Source organism: Bombus vancouverensis, chromosome 4 (assembly GCF_051014615.1).
Source record: "Bombus vancouverensis nearcticus chromosome 4, iyBomVanc1_principal, whole genome shotgun sequence".
Taxonomy (NCBI): Eukaryota; Metazoa; Arthropoda; class Insecta; order Hymenoptera; family Apidae; genus Bombus; species Bombus vancouverensis.
In genome coordinates this window covers 9,112,476-9,132,907 of record NC_134914.1, presented here as the reverse complement: position 1 = coordinate 9,132,907, position 20,432 = coordinate 9,112,476, and the positions used below count along the sequence as shown (strand labels likewise).

The 20,432-nt window shown below is 34.3% G+C and overlaps 4 protein-coding genes across 5 annotated transcripts in view; 2 read left to right on the top strand and 2 right to left on the bottom strand.

Annotated features, from left to right (window-relative positions):
* The first annotated feature begins 2,650 nt into the window (after positions 1–2,650).
* Positions 2,651–4,770, top strand: OXA1L (OXA1L mitochondrial inner membrane protein). Its single transcript, XM_033334208.2, has 8 exons — positions 2,651–2,828; positions 2,921–3,095; positions 3,187–3,264; positions 3,326–3,655; positions 3,745–3,824; positions 3,909–4,172; positions 4,238–4,397; positions 4,466–4,770. The coding sequence occupies exons 1-8, from the start codon at positions 2,766–2,768 to the stop codon at positions 4,633–4,635; spliced, it is 1,320 nt and encodes a 439-aa protein (XP_033190099.2). The 5' UTR covers positions 2,651–2,765; the 3' UTR covers positions 4,636–4,770.
* Positions 4,424–5,811, bottom strand: galla-2 (MIP18 family protein galla-2). Its single transcript, XM_033334209.2, has 4 exons — positions 5,588–5,811; positions 5,314–5,543; positions 5,155–5,234; positions 4,424–5,072 (listed from the first exon to the last, which is right to left on the bottom strand). The coding sequence occupies exons 2-4, from the start codon at positions 5,432–5,434 to the stop codon at positions 4,803–4,805; spliced, it is 471 nt and encodes a 156-aa protein (XP_033190100.1). The 5' UTR covers positions 5,435–5,543; positions 5,588–5,811; the 3' UTR covers positions 4,424–4,802.
* Positions 5,812–5,876: 65 nt separating this feature from the next.
* l(2)k09022 (HEAT repeat containing 1 homolog l(2)k09022) lies at positions 5,877–13,465 on the top strand. Its single transcript, XM_033334195.2, has 7 exons — positions 5,877–6,017; positions 6,107–6,255; positions 6,333–10,996; positions 11,276–11,593; positions 11,874–12,328; positions 12,455–12,905; positions 13,105–13,465. Exons 2-7 carry the CDS (start codon positions 6,114–6,116, stop codon positions 13,273–13,275), a joined length of 6,201 nt encoding a protein of 2,066 aa, XP_033190086.1. The 5' UTR covers positions 5,877–6,017; positions 6,107–6,113; the 3' UTR covers positions 13,276–13,465.
* Positions 13,393–20,432, bottom strand: part of LOC117156824 (uncharacterized) — a 31,625-nt gene continuing 24,585 nt past the window's right edge. For both annotated transcript variants that reach the window (XM_033334207.2, XM_076617989.1), the window contains exons 7-9: positions 16,754–16,936; positions 14,584–14,668; positions 13,393–14,007 (exon numbers count right to left, since the gene is read on the bottom strand). In XM_033334207.2, the coding sequence (XP_033190098.1) occupies positions 13,938–14,007; positions 14,584–14,668; positions 16,754–16,936 (338 nt within the window). In that variant the 3' untranslated portion in view covers positions 13,393–13,937. The remainder of the gene's footprint in view (positions 14,008–14,583; positions 14,669–16,753; positions 16,937–20,432) is intronic.

Below are 20,432 nucleotides of genomic sequence, written 5' to 3'. Positions count from 1 at the left end.
GTGTCGGTTCGTCATTAACAACGCTCATGCGCACGCGCGTGAGAAGAAAAACGGCAGCCGGTGGCAGCGTGCAAATTTCGCGATAATTGGCGAACGTGTCGCTCGCACGCCGCTAATATCACGATGGAATCGCAACGAGCGAATCGATCAGGCCTCGATGGATCGCCCAGAGCGCAATTTGTCATAGACAAGAATCTCATCGAGGATGCGTGATCGAGACGCGCCTCTACGAAATCGGCTGTCATGTTTATGATCTAATTACCTATGATTTCGATCTTCGAATTCACGATCGATCCGCTTAATCGGTTACACATTATCTTTGGTTATTTCTTACAGGCTGAGATCGGTTAGGAACGTGTTCGTGCAAAATTGATATTGTGTAAGGAAAATCCATTAGGCTTGTTTGTCTTAAAGGAAATTTGTCAATGTCACGTGTCTGTTTCCTTTATTTGAATACACACTATCTTTGAGGTTTATTTGTAGAGTACAGTTGCTTATTCAGATTCATATTTTTAGAAAGATAAAGAAACGCAATCTAAATAGAGATCTGTTTCGCGTATTACATAATATAAAATACCAACTTATAATTCGTCATAGAAATTTTATAGATTTATATATAATGACACTTTTAGCGATCTGAATGATTTTTTGTAAAGCATACGAATGAAAATTTATTTTCTCTGAATTACATATTTTTCCATATGCTTTTCACATTAATTCCTTTACTTCTAATTCTATACTTCAGTCGTTGGCAAATTAAAAATGAATGGCGTGAAAAGCACTATAATTTTATAAAACGAAATTATGATATAATTGACAATGAATAGATATAATATATAGATGAAAGAATGGATATCTTAAAAAAGTCTAGTACAAAAGTTGTTAATTTTCATATGTCCAATTATCAATTTTACACTTTCCTTTGTCCACTATATAAAGTGCGTAGTCATTTCAGAAAACGAACAGAACTCATTCAGAAATTTAAACTTACGTAAACACGAAGTCTTATGGACTACAAATCAGATCATTGTATTGATCAAAATGAATCGTCACATAATATAATCTCAGACAAGGTTATAGATCCTAACCAAAATAATTATTACGATTTGTAATTAATGGAACACTGATACGTAATGGACGGTCAGCTTTCTCAGCAAAAATGACTTCATCTAACTAGGTGTTCGTCTTCACGAAAATTCTGTACTAACCAGGTTTTATCGGCACGATCAAAGGGATCCCGATACGACGTTGACACAAGGCTGAACTTGGTGTAGTTCCTCTCCTGTGACAGCTTCACTATCTTGTTCTTTTCGAAGAACGCTCAATCCCATTATCTTTCGCCCTGGTTGACCTGCTACCCGGGCGTAAAGTGGGTAATCCTGTCCAAGAAGCGATCTTCAATCTTCTACACTCTACGCGATGAATACCAGGTTCTTGGGAGGTTTCGAAGGTTCGATTCGTTATTTTGTCACAACGGTTGGTGTTACGTGATGACTTTCTCCTAGATATGAATTTTAGTTCTTCAGATAACTATAAAATGTCAAAAAATACAAACTTTATTTAATTCATCCTATGTACTCGCAAATGTGTTCAACGACATTAATCTACAATAACAAAAAACAAGAAATCCTAGCACCAGGTGGTTAATATAATTTCAATTTTGTATAACAACGATGTCAAAAATAATTTCGTAAATCGCTCCAGGGGTGAAACCTGACCGGATAAATACTTTGACTCGAATCTAATTGAACGTTACGGCACGCATTCATAAAAGGAAGAAAAGATAACAACGAAGCGGTAGTTGCGCCATCGAAAAAGCGGAGTTGTTACCGAATTATTTTGTGGAGAAATTGACAGTCGGTGCCAAAGCATGGTGGTTAGAGACCTTCGCTGACAATGTGGATCTGTAATTAGAACCGTGCCGTCTTCTGCCATTCCTCTCCGTTTCACGATTTTTTTCTTCTTCTTTCTTTAATCTGTTTTTGTTCACGTGAAATCTCACACAGCTATGTATTATCGTCTTAAACCAACAGACCCTGTGACGAGTAGCAGAACCTGGTTCAAAAGCAGCTACGTGGATCAAGGTAGGCAAAAGGGGGAAAGCAGGTCCCGAAAACGAAAGACGGCACGAGAGAAACTTAAATAGTAGGTCTGTCTTTAATAACCTTGGTCCCGAGACGCAAACTGAATGTCATTGCAGTAGATTCGATCACGTGAGTCGGCACTGACAGCTTAATTCTAGTGTTGTGTCAATGGCGCAGCTTGGCCTCTCAAATTCGTGAAAGAACCGGGGGAATCCTCCGATATCAAAACGGCACACGGCGCCACTATATGCAACTTTATAATTAATTCGAATCAGGATCAGTACTATGAAGAATTGCGGGTATACGTCAAAAAGGAAGTTTGTTCGAATTTGTATATTTTCCTTCGTTTCATTAATTGGAACATTTTGCGACTTGGAAAATTTTCGATATTGAAAAGCATATTCGTGTTTGAAAGCTAAAAATTCAAATTTTGCAAATATTTATATACAGTAGCTCGATAGGAAATTCTTATGAATATACTTAAAAATTTCATTAGTACCTCAAATGTAACTTAAATCTGAACATATTCTCAAATTGAACTCAGGATGCCATCTGAAGTATAGTGTGACAACTTGTAACTTAATAGTGGATTGTAGTTCTACACGTGATATGAAAATCTCTTTAATTTACAATACCTTATCATAATATAAGATTAAATATTACTAGTATATAAACAAAATCATGTTGACACGATTATGTGTACGTGTTAGTAAAAAACTGTTAAATACAAATACAGGATTTCACGTAAGTTAAACTCTTGTTTCTCGTTAGGTTATGTCACACTTATATATATATATATTAAAATATTTTAATGATGAAAATATGTATATATTCAGAAAACAACAGAATATCACTTTAGCGGTCTCGCATATAATATAACAAACGGTCCTTTGAAACGGGATTGTGTATTAAACGTTCATAAACTTTCGAGAATTCATAAGATTTATTTCGCTCGGTATGAAAGCACAGCTAATACAACAATAAAAGAAAATGCATCAAATACGCCACCAGGTGTGAAAAATCTCTAATTTTATATATGTTTTCGAAAATGTATAATAAATATTATGTAATAATAAAAAATATGGTCTACCATGTTTTTTAGATTCACCTGTGCCACAAACACAAATAACAGATCTAAATAATTCAGTACCAGAGAAAGATCTATTAAGTGAAATACCAGGTAATATATTTTTTACTTTTAAGTTAATTAGAAGTTGTATAATATTTTGTATTTTTTACAGATCCACCTCTTCCACAAATACCATTGCCTGCAGAAATCACAGAGGTTATTAAACTACATGCAAATGGGGAACCTACCTTTGAAAGCTTAGGATTAGGTGGATATGGCCCTGTGGGAATTATTCAAACATTTTATGAATTAGTTCATGTTAATTGTAATCTACCATGGTGGGCAACAATTGTACTAATTTCAGTATTTATCAAAGTTGCAACATTTCCACTTTCGATATCTGTACACAAAAATACTAGCAATATGAACAGAATTCTGCCACAAATGGTAAAATTACAGGAAAATATGACTGACGCAAGAAGATGTGGAAATTCACAAGATGGTGTGTACTAACATATTTATCCAGCATATTATAAAGTATGTACTAGTATATATTTATCTAAACAAATAAATTTTATTTTTGTCTTTTAGCTACTATATATGCTTTTGAATTACAACAGCTGATGAAGAGAAATAATGTTAAGATATTTCCTGTTTCGAATCTTTTGAAGGTATGCAATTGAATGGGTATATTATGTACTTAAGTACATCTGTGATAATTTAAATATTAAAATTTATTCCTATATACTAAATAGATTGGAACACATCTACCAATATTTTTTGCTCTACGAGAAATGACTAGTAAACCTGTAGAAAGTTTAAAGGAAGGTGGATTGTGGTGGTTTGCGGATTTAAATAGTACTGATCCATATTATCTGTTGCCACTGGGTACCAGTTTAACATTATATGCTGTTACTTCATATACATTGAGGAATTCAAAAAATTTGTCTCCAGTAATACGAAATATGTTCAAAGCAATACCAGTTATTTCATTTATATTTGCAGTGAAGTTTCCGGGAGTAAGATACATAGCTCTTATTTATCTTTACTTTGTATTGTAAATATTACAAAAAATTTGTTTCAGGCCATTTTGTGTCATTGGGCTGTTTCAAATATTCTAACCGTAATAGAAAATCAATTACTGTGTTTAGAGAAAGTAAAAGCATATTTTAATATCCCTCCTATGATAACCACAAATATAGAAATAAAGAAAGACAAAGGCTTCAAGGAATCATTCTCTGATGGTACTTTCAAATAAATATTCGCAGTATAATACAGTTTTAGATTTATTACATGAACAATTTTTTTTCAGCTTGGACTAACATGAAACTATCTAATAAGCTAGCAGCTTATGCACGTGCAGATGTAAAACAATTTAATAATGCAGCTAAAGGTCCACTCCCAATGACATATAAATACAACCCAGTAAAAAATTTATCAAAAGCAACATCAGCAACATCAATGACAACAATGAAAAAATGAGATTTTATGTATATGAAATTTCTTTATATATTTAATTAGTTATGAAGATCTAATTGTAATAATTTGAAATTTATGTCAATAAACTAGAAAATAATGATAAGATATCTCTAATAAATTATATACAATTATAAATGATATATGTTGAATTTCATACCTTTTAGATAATATTAACATTTTATACCAATACATTGATTAATCACTTCAAGTAGATGATTATTTTCAAGAGCTGCTGCTATTCTTTCTTTATCAGCTAATTGCTTATTTACTGCTGCCTCTGACATATGAGTACCTGGTGTAATTTCAACACTAACTTTAAATCTTGAAGGTAGAACTCGCAGTAATTGTACTCTAATTGATAAACCAATTAATGTTGCCATACTGCAATGTGGTATCGTTGGAGTAAATTTTACGTGAACTGTGCTTGCTTTATTATCAATCTGAAAGAAAACATATTACTTTCTTTGATAATATGGTTAATAACGTATACTATAATCTTTTTATATCATGTTTGTGTGTTACTTCGATGAGACTTTGTTCTACCACATTCAATTCTTCCAATGTCAAAGGATGTTCAGGATCATTGATGTTTCTAATCAAATCTGTAAATCATATGTTAGAAAAAATAATTGTATACGACATAAAAATTCAGAAAACATTATGATATTAATAAATACATACCGAAAATTTCACGTGCATCAAATTCATCTACAATATCTTCATCTTCATCTTCCGCAGTAATTTCTCTTTCATCTATTTTTTTGTATAATTTGGGATTAATATTTTCAAAGGAATCCTCCATTTTCTTCGTTAAAGAAATGAAAATTTTACACCGTTATGTAAACGTCGTAAAATTATTTTTCCGTTTTATTCAGAAGTATGTATGTGTATATATATATATATATATATATATATATATATATATATATATATATATATATATATATATATATATTAATCGAAGCTTTTTAATCCGAGCACAGAAAGTAACGTAAAATTTATATCGGAGATTAATACAATATTTAAGGATCCCTTTAATTCAAATGAATGATAAAATTCTAAGGATCGTATACAACCCAATGTTGTGATAGGTTTTTTTTACGCGTAGTACTACCGTTGGTGAAAAGAGAAAAAAAGCATAACACCGTACAATTCGTAGCGACCACGTTCTTCAAAGATCTGCCTGTGCATGCGCATTTTAGTTGATTAGGGGTTACGACTTACAATATTACATATACCAAATGCACATACTCACAAATGTATATCTTTATTTCGGTAATTTAATATATCATAAATACTGAAAATATTTTGTGATATTTGTAAAAAACCTTTGTACTATATTAAGGAAGATTTGACTCCATCTATTTCTAACGAATAAAAAAAAGGTGAGGTTATGTACAGCATAAGGTTATGTGCATGTTTTATATATCTATATCTTTTTTATGTTTTGAATTACAAATAATTTTAATTACAGTTTCAAGATGGCTACATCTCTTGCGAGACAATTAAAACAACTAAGAACCCCTCAAACAACAATACTGCGTCGAGATAAAAAACATACAAGCTTGTTATTTGATCCCAGAGAAGCTGCTAATTTAGACAGAGAGACAGTTTTAAGCATAGGTAACACACTTTATTTTATGTTTCTACCTCTACATATTTTTTATTGAAGCAATAATTGATGTTTATTTCTTCCCCAGGTCAAAATGGATTGCAAGAGTTGACTAAGCTATCAGACGTATTTTTAGAATTTGAACATACTCTTTTTGCACAAAGTTCACTGAATCTTGAACGTGCTGTGCAAGATGTTAAAGTTAACAGGAAGTTAGATAGACAGATTGAAAAGTTTCTTATCCTTCTATCTCCTTACTTCTTGCTCAATAATGCTCATAAAACTCTTGAATGGTTAATATGTAGGTTTCACATAGAAGAATTTAATAGAGATCAATTTTTGCTTTTAATATTACCTTATCACGAAACTCGGATGTTTGCAAGAGCATTACAACTATTAAATCTATCTGATGATGCTGATAACTGGCACTGGTTAGAACCCCTTCAAAAGCCAGGTGTTCCCTTAGCTACAATAACATTAGTCAATCGTCTTAGTTCTGATAATGCTTTGCTAAAACTAATTTGCAATCACGTAATTACCGCTACTAACACATATTCAGAGCGAGCGTCTTCTTTAAGTACTCTGTATGCATTTTACACAACTTCAATATTAGGAATTATCGATCAATCATCTGGAATTTCCGAAGTACAAATGGGTCATATGTTACCAGCTATTTTAAAAGGTTTAGAAAGTTCCATCTCCGATTTTGTAGCCAGTAGTTACATGATCTTAGCAAAACTGGCGTTCAAAGAGAAATTGAATGATATAACTATGGAAAAATTACTTCTGAAGATATTCAAGAAAACGCATCTAAAAGAGGAAGCATTGCACCTGTTATTCTTCTTGTACAATATACCAATTCATCAACTTACTATAGTTCCAAAAAGTCTTGCTACTCGACTATCAGAATTGTCCTGGTTCATCGAGCTCGCAATCAAGCTTCAATCCTCTAATGTGAATATATTAAAATTCATTGTATCATTACTACAAACAAGTTGTCGCATGATTTTGGACAGTCCATCAGAAACAGTTCGAATACAGAATATGGTGAATGAAATATTGTCACGAATAAAGCTCGATGATATTGGAGTGGACACCATTTTGTGGAATGTATTACAGAAGGAGTTTCTTTCAACTGACATGAAAAACGAAGCTAGAGAATTTCTAATAAGATTGTATCACACTCTTGAAAGAACGTATCCTGAAAGATTCGATGATTACTTGAAAGGATTGATGAAACGCAGCGAAACAGACAAAGATTCCAAACTGGCATTGGAATTCGTCACATCTTGGCATTTTGGAGCCAAGGACACGCAAGAAGCTGTTGGTATACTTGACAAATTGATTCATATCAATCCTGTACAGAGAATTGTAGCGTTGGAAATGTTGGCAGATTCTGATGTGAATATTCCTGAAAGTTTCCAGGAGATGATGACAACCACGATACAATCCAGATTTAGTGACACAGAAGTAGACGTAATCAAAGCTTTGCTCTCTATTTCTACGAAACGCCTAACAAGTCTTCTATCTGCAGATATATTGATTGATGAGTTGAAAATATTACTATCGACTTGTCACACCAGCCGTAGGAAAATACTAGCAAAACCAGCATTGAAAATCCTATTAGAACTCTGTAAAGTCGGAGATGATACTAGCGTATTCATTACATCATTACCTTATTTATTCCCAAATGACGACGCAGACGTGGATATCGCGATGGAAGTATTAGAATCAAACTTTGCTAGGAACAATATTTATATGCAACACGTGCAGAAGGATCTAGGAAAATTACCAAACGCAGAGGCTGTTTCATCGGCATCTTTTCATAATATATTAAACTGGGAATTGCTGCCGCCAACAGATAGCATATTAAGCGCAATGAAGCAACAGATCGCTCATGGTGATGCAGCTTCCATGTTTTTCAACCTAATTTTACTCGGATCCGTATGTAGAGTCCCTGTTGGATCTCTGGAACCGCAAATAGCTCGAGAGGTAATCGAAATGGCTACGGAGATGATTAAAAAATACCCGCAAGTAAAGTTATTACAAAATTGCAATAATATTACAGGAGATAATATACAAATGGCCATAGAATTAACTTCTCAAGGTGTTCTCCCATTGCAAGTTGGTACCTACGTTCTGGAAATGGTTCACAGACGTCTCGATTTGAAGTCAAATCCGGCGATTGATTTTGAGAACAATCAACATCGTAGTAATTTGATTTTGAGACTTCTTGAGATGTTCTTCGAGGGAATAGATAATGTATATTGGTGCAAGCATTATTCTCGTTGTCTACAAATATTTTTTCAAAGACATTTCTCCACGATTCAGGATCTTATCCGCTTTCTCTCTCAACTGTACATAAAGCCTGTGAAGGTGCAAACGTCCTTTCATTGCTTGAAGATAACTCAAGTCCTGCTGAATCAATGCAAATCTACTGAATGGGCGTTTGAGGATAAAGTCTTTGTTACAAATTTGTTACTTTCGTTAGCCAGAGAGAACAATGAATGTCGAATAGCGTCATTAAAAGTACTCGAGAAGCTCATAAGCAAGTGCTCAAGTGCTCAAGTGCTTAATCGTTGCACAATGGTGAATCCTTTTCCATCCTTACTGCAAGAACTTGTCATCAGAAGCCCAGAAATATCTTTAGATCCTGATCAATTATCTTTATCTCTTTACATTCTATTATCACCTGATCCAGATGTATGTAAACAATTGAAAACGGATCTTCGAAAGAGGCTACAACAAGCGCAACAAATGTTATTTGAGATAGTCATGGATCAGCAAACTCCTTTACATATTAAATCACAGCTGCTTGATATTCTAGTTTACGTGAATGGGCCCACAATACTTCAACGATTAGTTCCTCTTGGATTACACCTTTTAGAAATGCTTCAGGCTGATCCTAAAAATAAATCTGCAGGAAATTTGTTGAAAAACATACTTCAGAGATTCAACAGCGCAACAGTAAAGGCACTCACTGTTGAACAAGTTTGGAAGTTATTCGAAGCTAGCATAGAGGAGCACAAGATCAAAGTAATAACAGAATCCGGAAATCAACATCCACCAAGTGTGATTCTTCTAAAACAAATAGGAAGTACCTTCTTCCAAAAAGCTGAAGAAGCGTCCCATGTTCTTCAGAAGAAAATTCTAGCTAAATTAGTAGATGTAGCCACTGATTGTGAAATAGGAAACATTATTTCTTCAACCAATAGAGCAATGAGAAAAATTCGAGTGAATGCACAGCTCGTAGTTGACGAGCTACAGATCATGAAGGATCTCAAGAATGCTGAATTAAACGACAGTAAAATGAAAAATAGAAGACGGATCAGTCTCATTCGTGCTCCTGACCCAACCATAATCAACAGAAGAGAATGGAAACGTGGCGTGACTCTCTTAGAGTTCGTTCAACAAGCTGACAATATCGAACATGAGGAATTACTCTACCCGATCCTGTTTAATTTGCTGAAGACATGCCTCAGTTTCGAGGAACAAAGTCCTATAGAATATACGAACCAATTATTACTATCCACTATTCATCGATTGACAGTGAAGAAATTGCCTATTCGTGATGCTCATTTACAAATAGACTTAATCACGCAATGTATTAGAACTTCAAGGAATCCCCAAACTCATCATCATGCTCTATTAGTTCTAGTAGAGTTATTAAAAATCGTCGATGTGAGGTGTGCTCTATATACTATAATGCCTATTTTCACTTTCATGGGAAGTTCTGTGGTCCGTCAGGACGATGCTTATTCTATTCAAATAATATCCAAGACCATCGAGACCGTGGTTCCTATAATAAACGCGGCTGAGAATGAAACTCACGCTTGTGAGGTTCTAAGAACATTTATCGTTTCGTTACCCGATATTCCAGAACATAGACGAACTCCATTATTTGTAAAGTTATTACAATTATTGGATAATCATTTTCATTTGTATTACTTGTTGAGTTTCGAAAGCCACGTTATGTCGAGTACTATGCGTATTACGAATCAAAAGACACCTGGACAGAGATTAGAATTTGCTCTACAGGTATCTCAAGAATTTCCACCCACGAGACTTATTCAGGTTTGCGTGAAATTGACTCAGTTTCTGAAGGAATTGCCTGTAGACGTAGAAGACGAAGAAGGCAGGAGAGCTGCGATTTCGTTTAAATATAAACACATCTTTGATGTTAGTACTAGTAGTCCTAAACACTTAAGACATTATAAATATACTCTGGTCCAGTTTTTAAGTAATCTGTTATCGTCACCTGATCTTATTAATAAAGTCGCCGAGTTCGATTCTACCGAAGTGAATAATGTGAGACCATATTATGATCAACTGATTGTTGAATTAATCATACTAATCCAATGTACCTCGAAGAATGCTGATAAACATCAAGGAAAGCCAATTGCGAAATATTGGAAGGTTCTTTTGCATCATTTATATGACGTGTTAGATTTGGTGAATAATTTATTGCCAAATGGAATATTCTTGGTCAGTATCAAGCGTCTGATAGAACATAATTTACTGACAGTGAAGAGAAAAGCCTTGGAGCTTCTTAACACGCGTCTTCAACAAAGAAAGTTTAATGAAGAGGATCATGAAGATTTGTTACAGTTGATTGAAGCTTTATCGAAGACGGTATCAGTGGAAGTAAAGTCTGAAACGCAGGAACAGGAGATTGTACAGCAAACTGTCTTGATTACTATAAAATTGTTGGCGAAATTGTTGGCTAGCGATAATCCCATACTGTTCAAACCGGTAAGTCGATATATTATTTAACAGAAATAGAAAATTATTGGTTGACCAGTTGGTCATTAATAGATTGCGGATGTTTATGCAATTTCATATTTTTGTAAACATAACTGAAAAAATAAATCTTAAATGGAGAGTTGTTGTATTTGGCAACTACAATATTATAATTAAGACCGTATTTTGAATATCTTATATATTTTTGCGAAAAAAATCCATTACTGATAGACAATTAAATAAATTAATAGATACGAATTTTTATTATTATTATTACTATTTTTGTTATAGATTCTGGAGGCGACCACTGAGCTGTTAGGTTCAAGGGAAGGACCAGTACTAGCCAGCGCTGCTCTTTGTGTCGCGGAATTATGCAGTTCTATGCGTATTCACGCGATACATTCATTGAACAAATTTGTACCGGCCATCCTGCATTTGTTAGAAGATCACTGCCATCAAGGTGTGCCGGATGTAATAGTCGTCAGTATCGTAAGCGCGTTGCAAAAGATCGTCGAATCTGTAGGGAACTTCTTATCTTTGTATTTGGATCAGTTACTGTTTGAACTGGCGAGATTAAACTCTCTGTACACTGATACGGAACATCAAAAGGTATGATTTACTACTTTATTAAATACTTCTGTTGCCGCGAAAAATGTATTTTATAAACAATCGTATACTAACTGTTCACTATCTTTTAGCCACATTTCGTAGGTTTCTCAAAGTGTTTTCACCTTTTCTATTCATTCCCTATTGTTTACTATATTTTTGGAGATTTTTTACATATAGTTTTTAACTATCTGATATGATTTTATCAATATTTGAGACTACATTATACAATTAAACGATAATCAATATTTTTGAAGATTTTCCTTGTTTATCATTTTCATAGATTGGCATCGTAATATCACGATTAAATGCAACAACCCAGAAACTCTCCACGTGCATACCTTCGCGAGTGCTGTTACCAGCAGTCAACAGGACATATATGACGTTACTTGCAAAGAAATTGTACCAACGTATCCCAGCGCTGATGAATGTCCTAGTAGAATCATTCAATAGTGCTCAGCCTAACGATATAAACGCAGTTATACCGGATTTAGGCACATTCTTCTTGAAGGTTTTACAGTTTCGCGAAGATATTTCAAACTCGCCAGATGACATGGAAGTAGACGAATTGGAATTAACGTTGAAGGATGTGGTGGTCGTAGAGGAAAGCGCCAGTAAAGCATTGGTTGCTTTAGTACTGAAACTAAGCGAGACTACCTTTAGACCACTTTATTATAAACTTTACGACTGGGCTGCTAGAAATCCACAGTACAAGGAACGAAATATCACTTTCTACAGGTTGATTGAATTATTTTATCTGAGTTTTATTTTATTTTGTAATTTTTTGCATTTTTGTGTGTTAAAGTTTACTTATGGTTACCTAATCATGGATAAAAATATATAAATTTTTATCATCTGTTGCAGACTTTCAGCCAACATAGCAGAGTGTCTAAAATCACTTTTCGTTCTGTTTGCTGGTCACTTCATCAAGCATGCAGCAATATTATTAAGTAGTAATAATCCAGCGATCATAGAGGAACCGCAGGAGATGACTCTGCCTGAAGAGTCTAGCAAAATCGAGTTAGTAGAAGCCATTTTATTGACTCTATATCGAGTCTTCAGTTACGACGCTCATAATTTCGTGAGTCAAGAGAGATTCGAAATACTGGCTCAACCAATTGTGGATCAGTTGGAGAATACTTTGGGCTCCACAGAGGGCTATGAGAAAAGAGCGAGTGAATTAGTGGTGCCTTGTATTGCTGCCTTCGCTAGTGCCATTCCTGATGACTCTTTGCACAAGCAATTAGTGTACCAGACATTGCTGAAAACAAGACATACGAAACCATATGTTAGAACCGCTGCACTGAATGCGTTGGTGAGTGAAAGCTTATATTTTGTCAAGTTAAATGTATTAATTATTATTAGGTGATTAATATTAATTCATAATTGGTTATAAATAATATTGTAATGATATCGTTACTGAACGATTATACATCAGATTACGCATCAGAAGTACAATTCGATTAAGTTCATAAAATGCTAGTAATTTAATATTTTATTTCACATGAATATAGGTTGAAATTGTAAGGAAGCTTGGCGAAGATTTCATGCCACTCTTGCCAGAAACTATACCCTTCTTGGCAGAAATGTTGGAAGACGAAGACGAAACTACGGAGAAGTGTGCTCAAAATGCAGTACGCACCTTGGAGGAGATTTTAGGCGAGCCCTTACAAAAATATTTCTAATTTAATTCTAGTTTAATTTTTTAAATAAATTTCCAATTAGATTTCATAAAAATCATGTATATATAAATATTATCCTTCTGAAAATAGAATTTAATGAAGTATTCGGAAAGGCAAATGTATTATGAAAACATCTGTTTATTCTTAACTTAAGTCACAATTTGGACGAAATATAGAATATATTATTTCCTTACATTATAATACATTATCGTAAGTTTACGTGTACGTATGTGTGTCTGTATGCGTGAACATGTAGGTAGAAGACCATGGCAGCACTAATTAGGCGCCTGGATTCCTAAATATTGACAGCGGTTCTTATTACGAGTGGCGACGAGCGCATTATAGTCTTTTCTTCGAGAGCGTCTCTGAATTTCGCGCGTGTAAAAAAGACATTTTCCAGTCATGTGTCCCAACCAAAGAACATATAACTATCAAAATCGAATGAACACGAGTTTCGAGGATCCATCTGCAGACTCGACGATTATTCTTCTTTCTAAAAGTGGAGAAGAAAGAAAAAAAGATAATGTTCGATACTCCTCGACGATCCTCTTTTTAGAGATCCATTTTCGTTTGGAGATCATCCTCGTAGAAAAATGCAACGTAGGCCTTCTCGCTGACGCTTTTTGGGCTGGCACCGTAAATTTTATCGTTGATTCTAACACGAATCACACCTGTGGCACCTCGGCTGCATTACGTAGAGACATTTCCTCGCCCTGCTCTATTGATGAAACTTTCCTGCAAACGAAATTTAAGCTTCACTTTCTGCATTGCAAGAATATTTGTTGTGAACTGCAATCATTGGATATTGGACTGTTCAAGGACACCAAAGACGAATCAAAATAAGCCAGAATGTTCATACGTGAATTTTATTATATTTACTTAATTATTGATTTAAGAATATTTTTAAAAATTGGTCAGCAAAAAATAAAATGTTCAAAATAATCATGAATATACTACAATACACTAACCAGGATTTTGCCTTGTTAACTGACCATCGCTATCCCTACCAGTTCTTGGAACTGAATTCGTAGACTGAATTTCTAACGTCACATATTGAAAATATACTAATGTGTCAGATATATATATCTCAATGAAGAGATTTACTCAGGAGAGTGAAATTACTCGAGATTCCTTGAAAATTGACCAGAATGATAGCAAGCAACGATCATTTAACATGCCATTGCGATATTTTCAAATCATGAATTCGCCATGTATAATCAAACAGGTTGCGTTGTATGTAGAAACAATTAAAATCAAAGGGAAAGGAACTTTGGAGCGAACAAATAGCACGGCTGCACGACCTTTACTCACCTCTTTCTATACTGAAAGATAATGTAGACGATGATGGCGTTGCCAACGAATAGCAGAGCAATTAGAACAGTTGGCAAGACAATATCTGCAAAGGTTAAAAAAACATAGATTAGTAGGTACATCGTGCGGATTTTCGTCTTCCGCTTCTACAATTCGTCATTCCGCGACTCACTCTTCCCTCCCACTTGAGAAGCGTGTGGCACAGTGAACTTCGTACTTATGCGGATTGTCTAATCGGTCGAAGTTTGTTATTCGAGTGTCAACGTTTTTGCGTTCTGATTGTTATTTAATCGATCGAGTTATAATGGTAATTGACGAAAAAACTGCGTTTTTTGTAAGAGTCATCTTCATTTACATGTTGATGTAAATATGAAAATACAAATATGAAAATCTCTAGAAAATCAGTTTCTTTTTTATTGACAATTCTGAAGATAAATCTTTCTGAATAACTGTTTTTTTTTCATTTGTAACAACAGAAAAGGATGACTTTTAATTGTGACAAGCATGATGCTAGTTAACTTATTTCTTTTTAAAGGATCAATAACGAAAGTACTATATTCAGAATTTAATGTATTCCAAAAAGCCAATATATTCCAATGGAGATGCAAAAACAATGAAGAAATATGCGGATAATACAAATTACCTCTTACTTATGGATTGCTTATGATTAATAGAATATATAAAAAAGATATGAAAAGAATGTGTTGGAAAGTAAGATCGGAATAAATATACGTAATCACTTTGAATGACACTGAACATTTAATTCGGTTCTATTGATTTCGATTACCGATAGTATTTAAATGGACAATAATACAATAACATTGTTTTGTTCTCTATTTTGCAATCATAACATTGTAGGTCGGCACTTAATGTGAAATCGATAATCGTTAATCAACAAACGAAGTTTACTACGACTTACAAAACAGAGAGAGAGAGAGAGAGAGAGAGACAGACAGACAGACAGAAAGAGAGAAACCAGTTCTTTTTTATAATCTGCTGTGAAAGCCTGATAATCTTTAGAATTTATCATAGTCACAATTTCTTCAAGACTCTTGTATAATTAAATATAAACAATTTTCTACATTTTAATTTCAATTCAAATTTCATTTTTTAATCCAATTGTCAAATACAAAATTTACAAGTTCCAATCAAATACAATTCACCCTTTCAAAATCTTCATATATTTTCAATTTCGATAAGACGCACTGTGATCTGGAAACAGTTTGTTTCGTGGCCGATATCGGACGATTTTAACAGAATGAAATTTACCAGAGGAAACGAGAGACGCAAACGCGGCGAATGTGAACGGTGATAACGAACTGCGAAATTTTCACAATCGTACTAATAGGCTTGTCCGTTGTCACGATGCTCTGAACGTTAATTTCAACAAAGAGGAACAAGATCAATGGGCTGTAATATTCCCGTCAATTATTCCGTAATTCTGAGAATCGAGCAAACTACGTTGCTTGATGATGAACATCAAAAGAATCCAGGCGATTGCTCGGAAAAATAATTATAAGAGTTCTTTATACAAAATGGAGTTATACGTTATAATTGGTTCAAAGATATTTGTAAATATAAAACGATCGTGTCATCTACGATAAAAGAAGGAAAATAAAATACGAAGAGAATAACAACAGTTTTAAACATTTGCGTGTTTCATCGAGATTACGCATATCGTTATATACGCATATAAATAACAATTTTGGACACAGTTCACGGATTATATAGCAATTACGCTGTTAAGAATGATTTTCGAACGTTTCAATACCGGTGGTGAAGAATTGCCGGTTGCACGTGATATGTTATCGGAAAAACGACGGGATCACCGATCTCTGTTTCACTATTCTTCGTTTCTGTCTTTATTCTTACATCATATTCAATCACAGTGTCACAATTCGTTCGTAACGATAACAGTAAGAAAAATTATCGTTCGTTATAAAACACCGAATAAATACACGGTTGATATTTCCTCTTCAAACAGCTTACGCTGTTAATTGTTGCCCTGTAACGATCACTCTTCTCGGCAAAATTTCGAAACACGAAAGAAAATTTCAACGAATTCGAGTAACTTTACGAATCACCGAAACAATCTGACGAGATGATAGAATTTAATTAACGAGTATGTTTAACGTATTGAAAAGAAAATGTTAGAGCTTCTTTTACTGACCTACGACGTAGTCTGTTTGCTTCATCATGGCTGATTGCGCCGAATCCATAATGTTGCCGTTGATACCTGCGACTGCGTCCTCGCCCCGACCAATCCTAACTCCAGTGCCAAGGATATTATCCCCCGAAAGACTGGATAACCGATTATGGTCGTGCTCTGTCTTCAGGATCACCGCCGACGTGGCTGTAAAAACACGAAATAAAAGAAATGATTTCGTTGAACGAGAAATGGTCTAATCGATGGTCGACTACCTGAAGTGAACCTAAGTTTGATGACCTTACATGGTATGGCTTCTCGTAACTTTTTACTATTATTTTACATATTCACATGTGCAACGTACATAGACCATATGTGAGAATTTTGGAGATGGTTTATAAACAAATTGAAAATTGATGGGAAAGAACACGAAGAGTCGCGTTTTTCATTTTTTGGAAAAGAGAATTTATGGAGAAATCGTGAATATACATTAAAATATTTGTTATCGCTTTATCAAGTTAGAGATACCGGTATTAAGAAGTTGCTAAAATTCTACATATTTTCTTATCTATGTATTCAACGGGCTAAGATCTTTCTGAATGTAACATCATTTTTGTTTTCAATATGTTATCAAATAACCTTCGCAGTACGTAACATTTGACCAGCGAAAATAAATGTGCAAATATCTTATACAAACGGCGTAGATATAAATCTTTTAAGGGTACGCGACACACAGTTTAAGCAAACATAAAGATAAAAATGATACGGAATTATCGCAGAGATGTTGACACGGGCACAGAAAAGTGATTAATAAACAAGTGATTAATAATGAAACTTGAAACACGAGGATGTCACGAGGGTCTCAGAACTTCGTTGACAGTTTAGAGTTTCCTATTTGTCAAACTCCGTACAACAAAATATTTCAGAAACTTTCTCAATCATCGACTCTTCTATTCGAGGAAGGGAATCAAGTAAAAACTAAAAGATCAACTTTTTTGCTGTACACGATATACAACTCACTGAGAATTATTAGAACAAACTTTCTGATCGAAACCAATCAAACTTTTATATATTGGTAGCAGAGCAACAAATCACTTAATTACAGCTCTATCTATCGTTCGTCTTCGTTCTATTTCGTACTGCATACATTTGCAAATTTGCATACATTTTTTATTCCTTTCTAATCCTATTACGTTCCTTGAATCATTTTTTCTTCAATTGTTTTGTATTTTTCTATTTTTTAACGAACCATCACAGTTATAACGTACGTATGATATCTCGTTTCGATTTTATATATAAAGATTTTTCGTAAAAAAAAATGTATAAATCGTCGGTCTCTTTTCGTTGTTTTTGCAGAAAAAGGAAAAGAGAAACGCAACGTATATTCATTTCCAACAAAAAAGAATGCTCTGAAAAATTTCCAATGTTTCTACGTGTATATCGCAGTACAGTAATAACACGCTTCGTCCGAGATGGTGCAATTATGTACGAATAAATTCTTTTTCTCCTGAAGGGTGTACGTTTTATGATGGCGATTCGTTGGAAGGTTCGCCGCGAAAGACAAACGGCCAGCTTTCGAAAACGGCTTCTGTTTTTAGAGGCGGAGAGAACCGCGCCCTCGAGTACGCTCCCCCGATAATATCGAAGCCACGTTAGAATGGCCAAGCCTTGTAAAACACGTTTACGATCCAGTCGATCACCGTTTCTTTCCTCTAGAAACACACGCTCATGGATGCTTTCGACCACGAAGAATTAGCATCCGCGGCCTGGGATTTATATCTCGTTGGTGAAACGCAAATTGCACGTTTTACCATATGTTACAGGAAAGAAACACGATCAACGTGAACTAGAAATCTCTGCTACCAGGTTAAAGCTAATATCTTCGCAACCAACATTCTATAAAAACTTCACGTAATTCGATATTTTTCCACAAAACAGGAAGTTTCAAAGTAACAAACATAGTATGTGGTACATATTTCACCTTCGAATTAATCGAAAATAATCGATCACCTTGGAGTAGTAGAGAATCCTAATTTAGAATAGTTGATCGCCGAACTTCAAACACCTAATATAGCATAGTTGATCAGCAAACTCTGAATAGCAAGAAGTCCTTGAAATTGTTAAAGGTCACGCAAGAAACACTTTCAGTGTATGTACACAGTGAAACGCGAACAATCGAGAATTATCCGATGGTATTCTGGAGAAATAGCTGACCAGATTGGCAAAACAGCCACAGTTTCACGCAATACTTTCCCCGTCTTTCGCTCGCTTCGTTGTTCCAGAGAGTAAATTCAATGTTCACTATAAATAACGTTTATACGTTTGCACGAAACATTCGTCCTTATCGAACCGTAACGAAAACGCGAATTTACGAGCACGAGCAGAAGCACGATAAGCAATTATTATATTGTTTTATCCAAATGAAGTGAACAATATTTCGAGAGGTACTGATGCCGATTACAGACTGAACGACCAATGAATGATTCAGCCACGTTCAACGGTGACCTTACTCTTTTTCGAAAGTTCCGTATTCGCTATGAAACTGTCGATAATTTCGAACTTTACTGTTGAGATAATATCTGCAACAGATGGCATGGAAAAATACGAGAGGTATATGTACATAACATTAAAATTTGGTATTCCTCGTTTCAATTTCTTTAGATTTATCACTTATATTGTTTCGTACAATGATATGAACTGATCTTCTTCTCGATATTAGATTCAGGTATCGATTAAATCCAGAATTTATAGAATGAATATCATTTTTTAACGATATTCTCAACGCGAGAATTGATTGTAATTTCAACAAATAAATAAAAAAAAAATTTTTTTTAACGATAGCTTTAACGAAATCTGGAGTTACAATAGTAGTATAGTATAGTATAACCGCTGCTAAAATGGAATATTTTCCAAGCAAAGGAGCGAAGCGAGAAGAATTGCGAATAAAAATGTCTATTCACGTGATTTAACATCGGTTGATAGAATCGTGTGATTTAATTTTTACAAATTTAGTGTCATGAAATTGTAAGATACAGAATCTGTGCGAACACATGTGCGCAATGAGGAATAATGTTTGAATTATTGACGAAAGCATGTCGTAGATATGCAAATCAAATAGAAATTTGCAAGGATAGTCTGAGGTGACATTTGCAAAAATGTGTATCTAAAATACTTCTATATTTTACTTTCAAATGAATAACTCAATTAACAAAATTTCTGAACTATTAAGTAATCTTTAGAATGTTTTGTCTGCTTTTTCTCTTTAAATACACGAGGCTGCGCGAGTCGCATTTCTATTCTAAGTGACTATGGAAATAAATTTTCATATTTCACGTGATTCTCGGAAAGTAAAAACAATATATTGTTGTAGTTCAAAGGAATTCGGTTTATTGAACTGTTATGTGATCGCGAACTCGTTTGAGTTCCGCGACGTCTTATGATTTAATGATTCAACGAAATAAGAGAACGTAAAGCCGTGGATTGCAAAGTCCACTTGGAGGCATAGTCACGATCAACAAAAAGCGAGGAAGTAACAGCAGGAGAATGATTAAATCCGTACTATATCCGCATTTAAATAATTAGTTTCTATTAGAACTATGAACTCATACATGGAATAGAATATAAGAACCTTACACATCGAAATAAATGACTAAACAAATAATTATCTTTTTTTGTTGTGAGTAAAGTATTCTTACAACTCAGT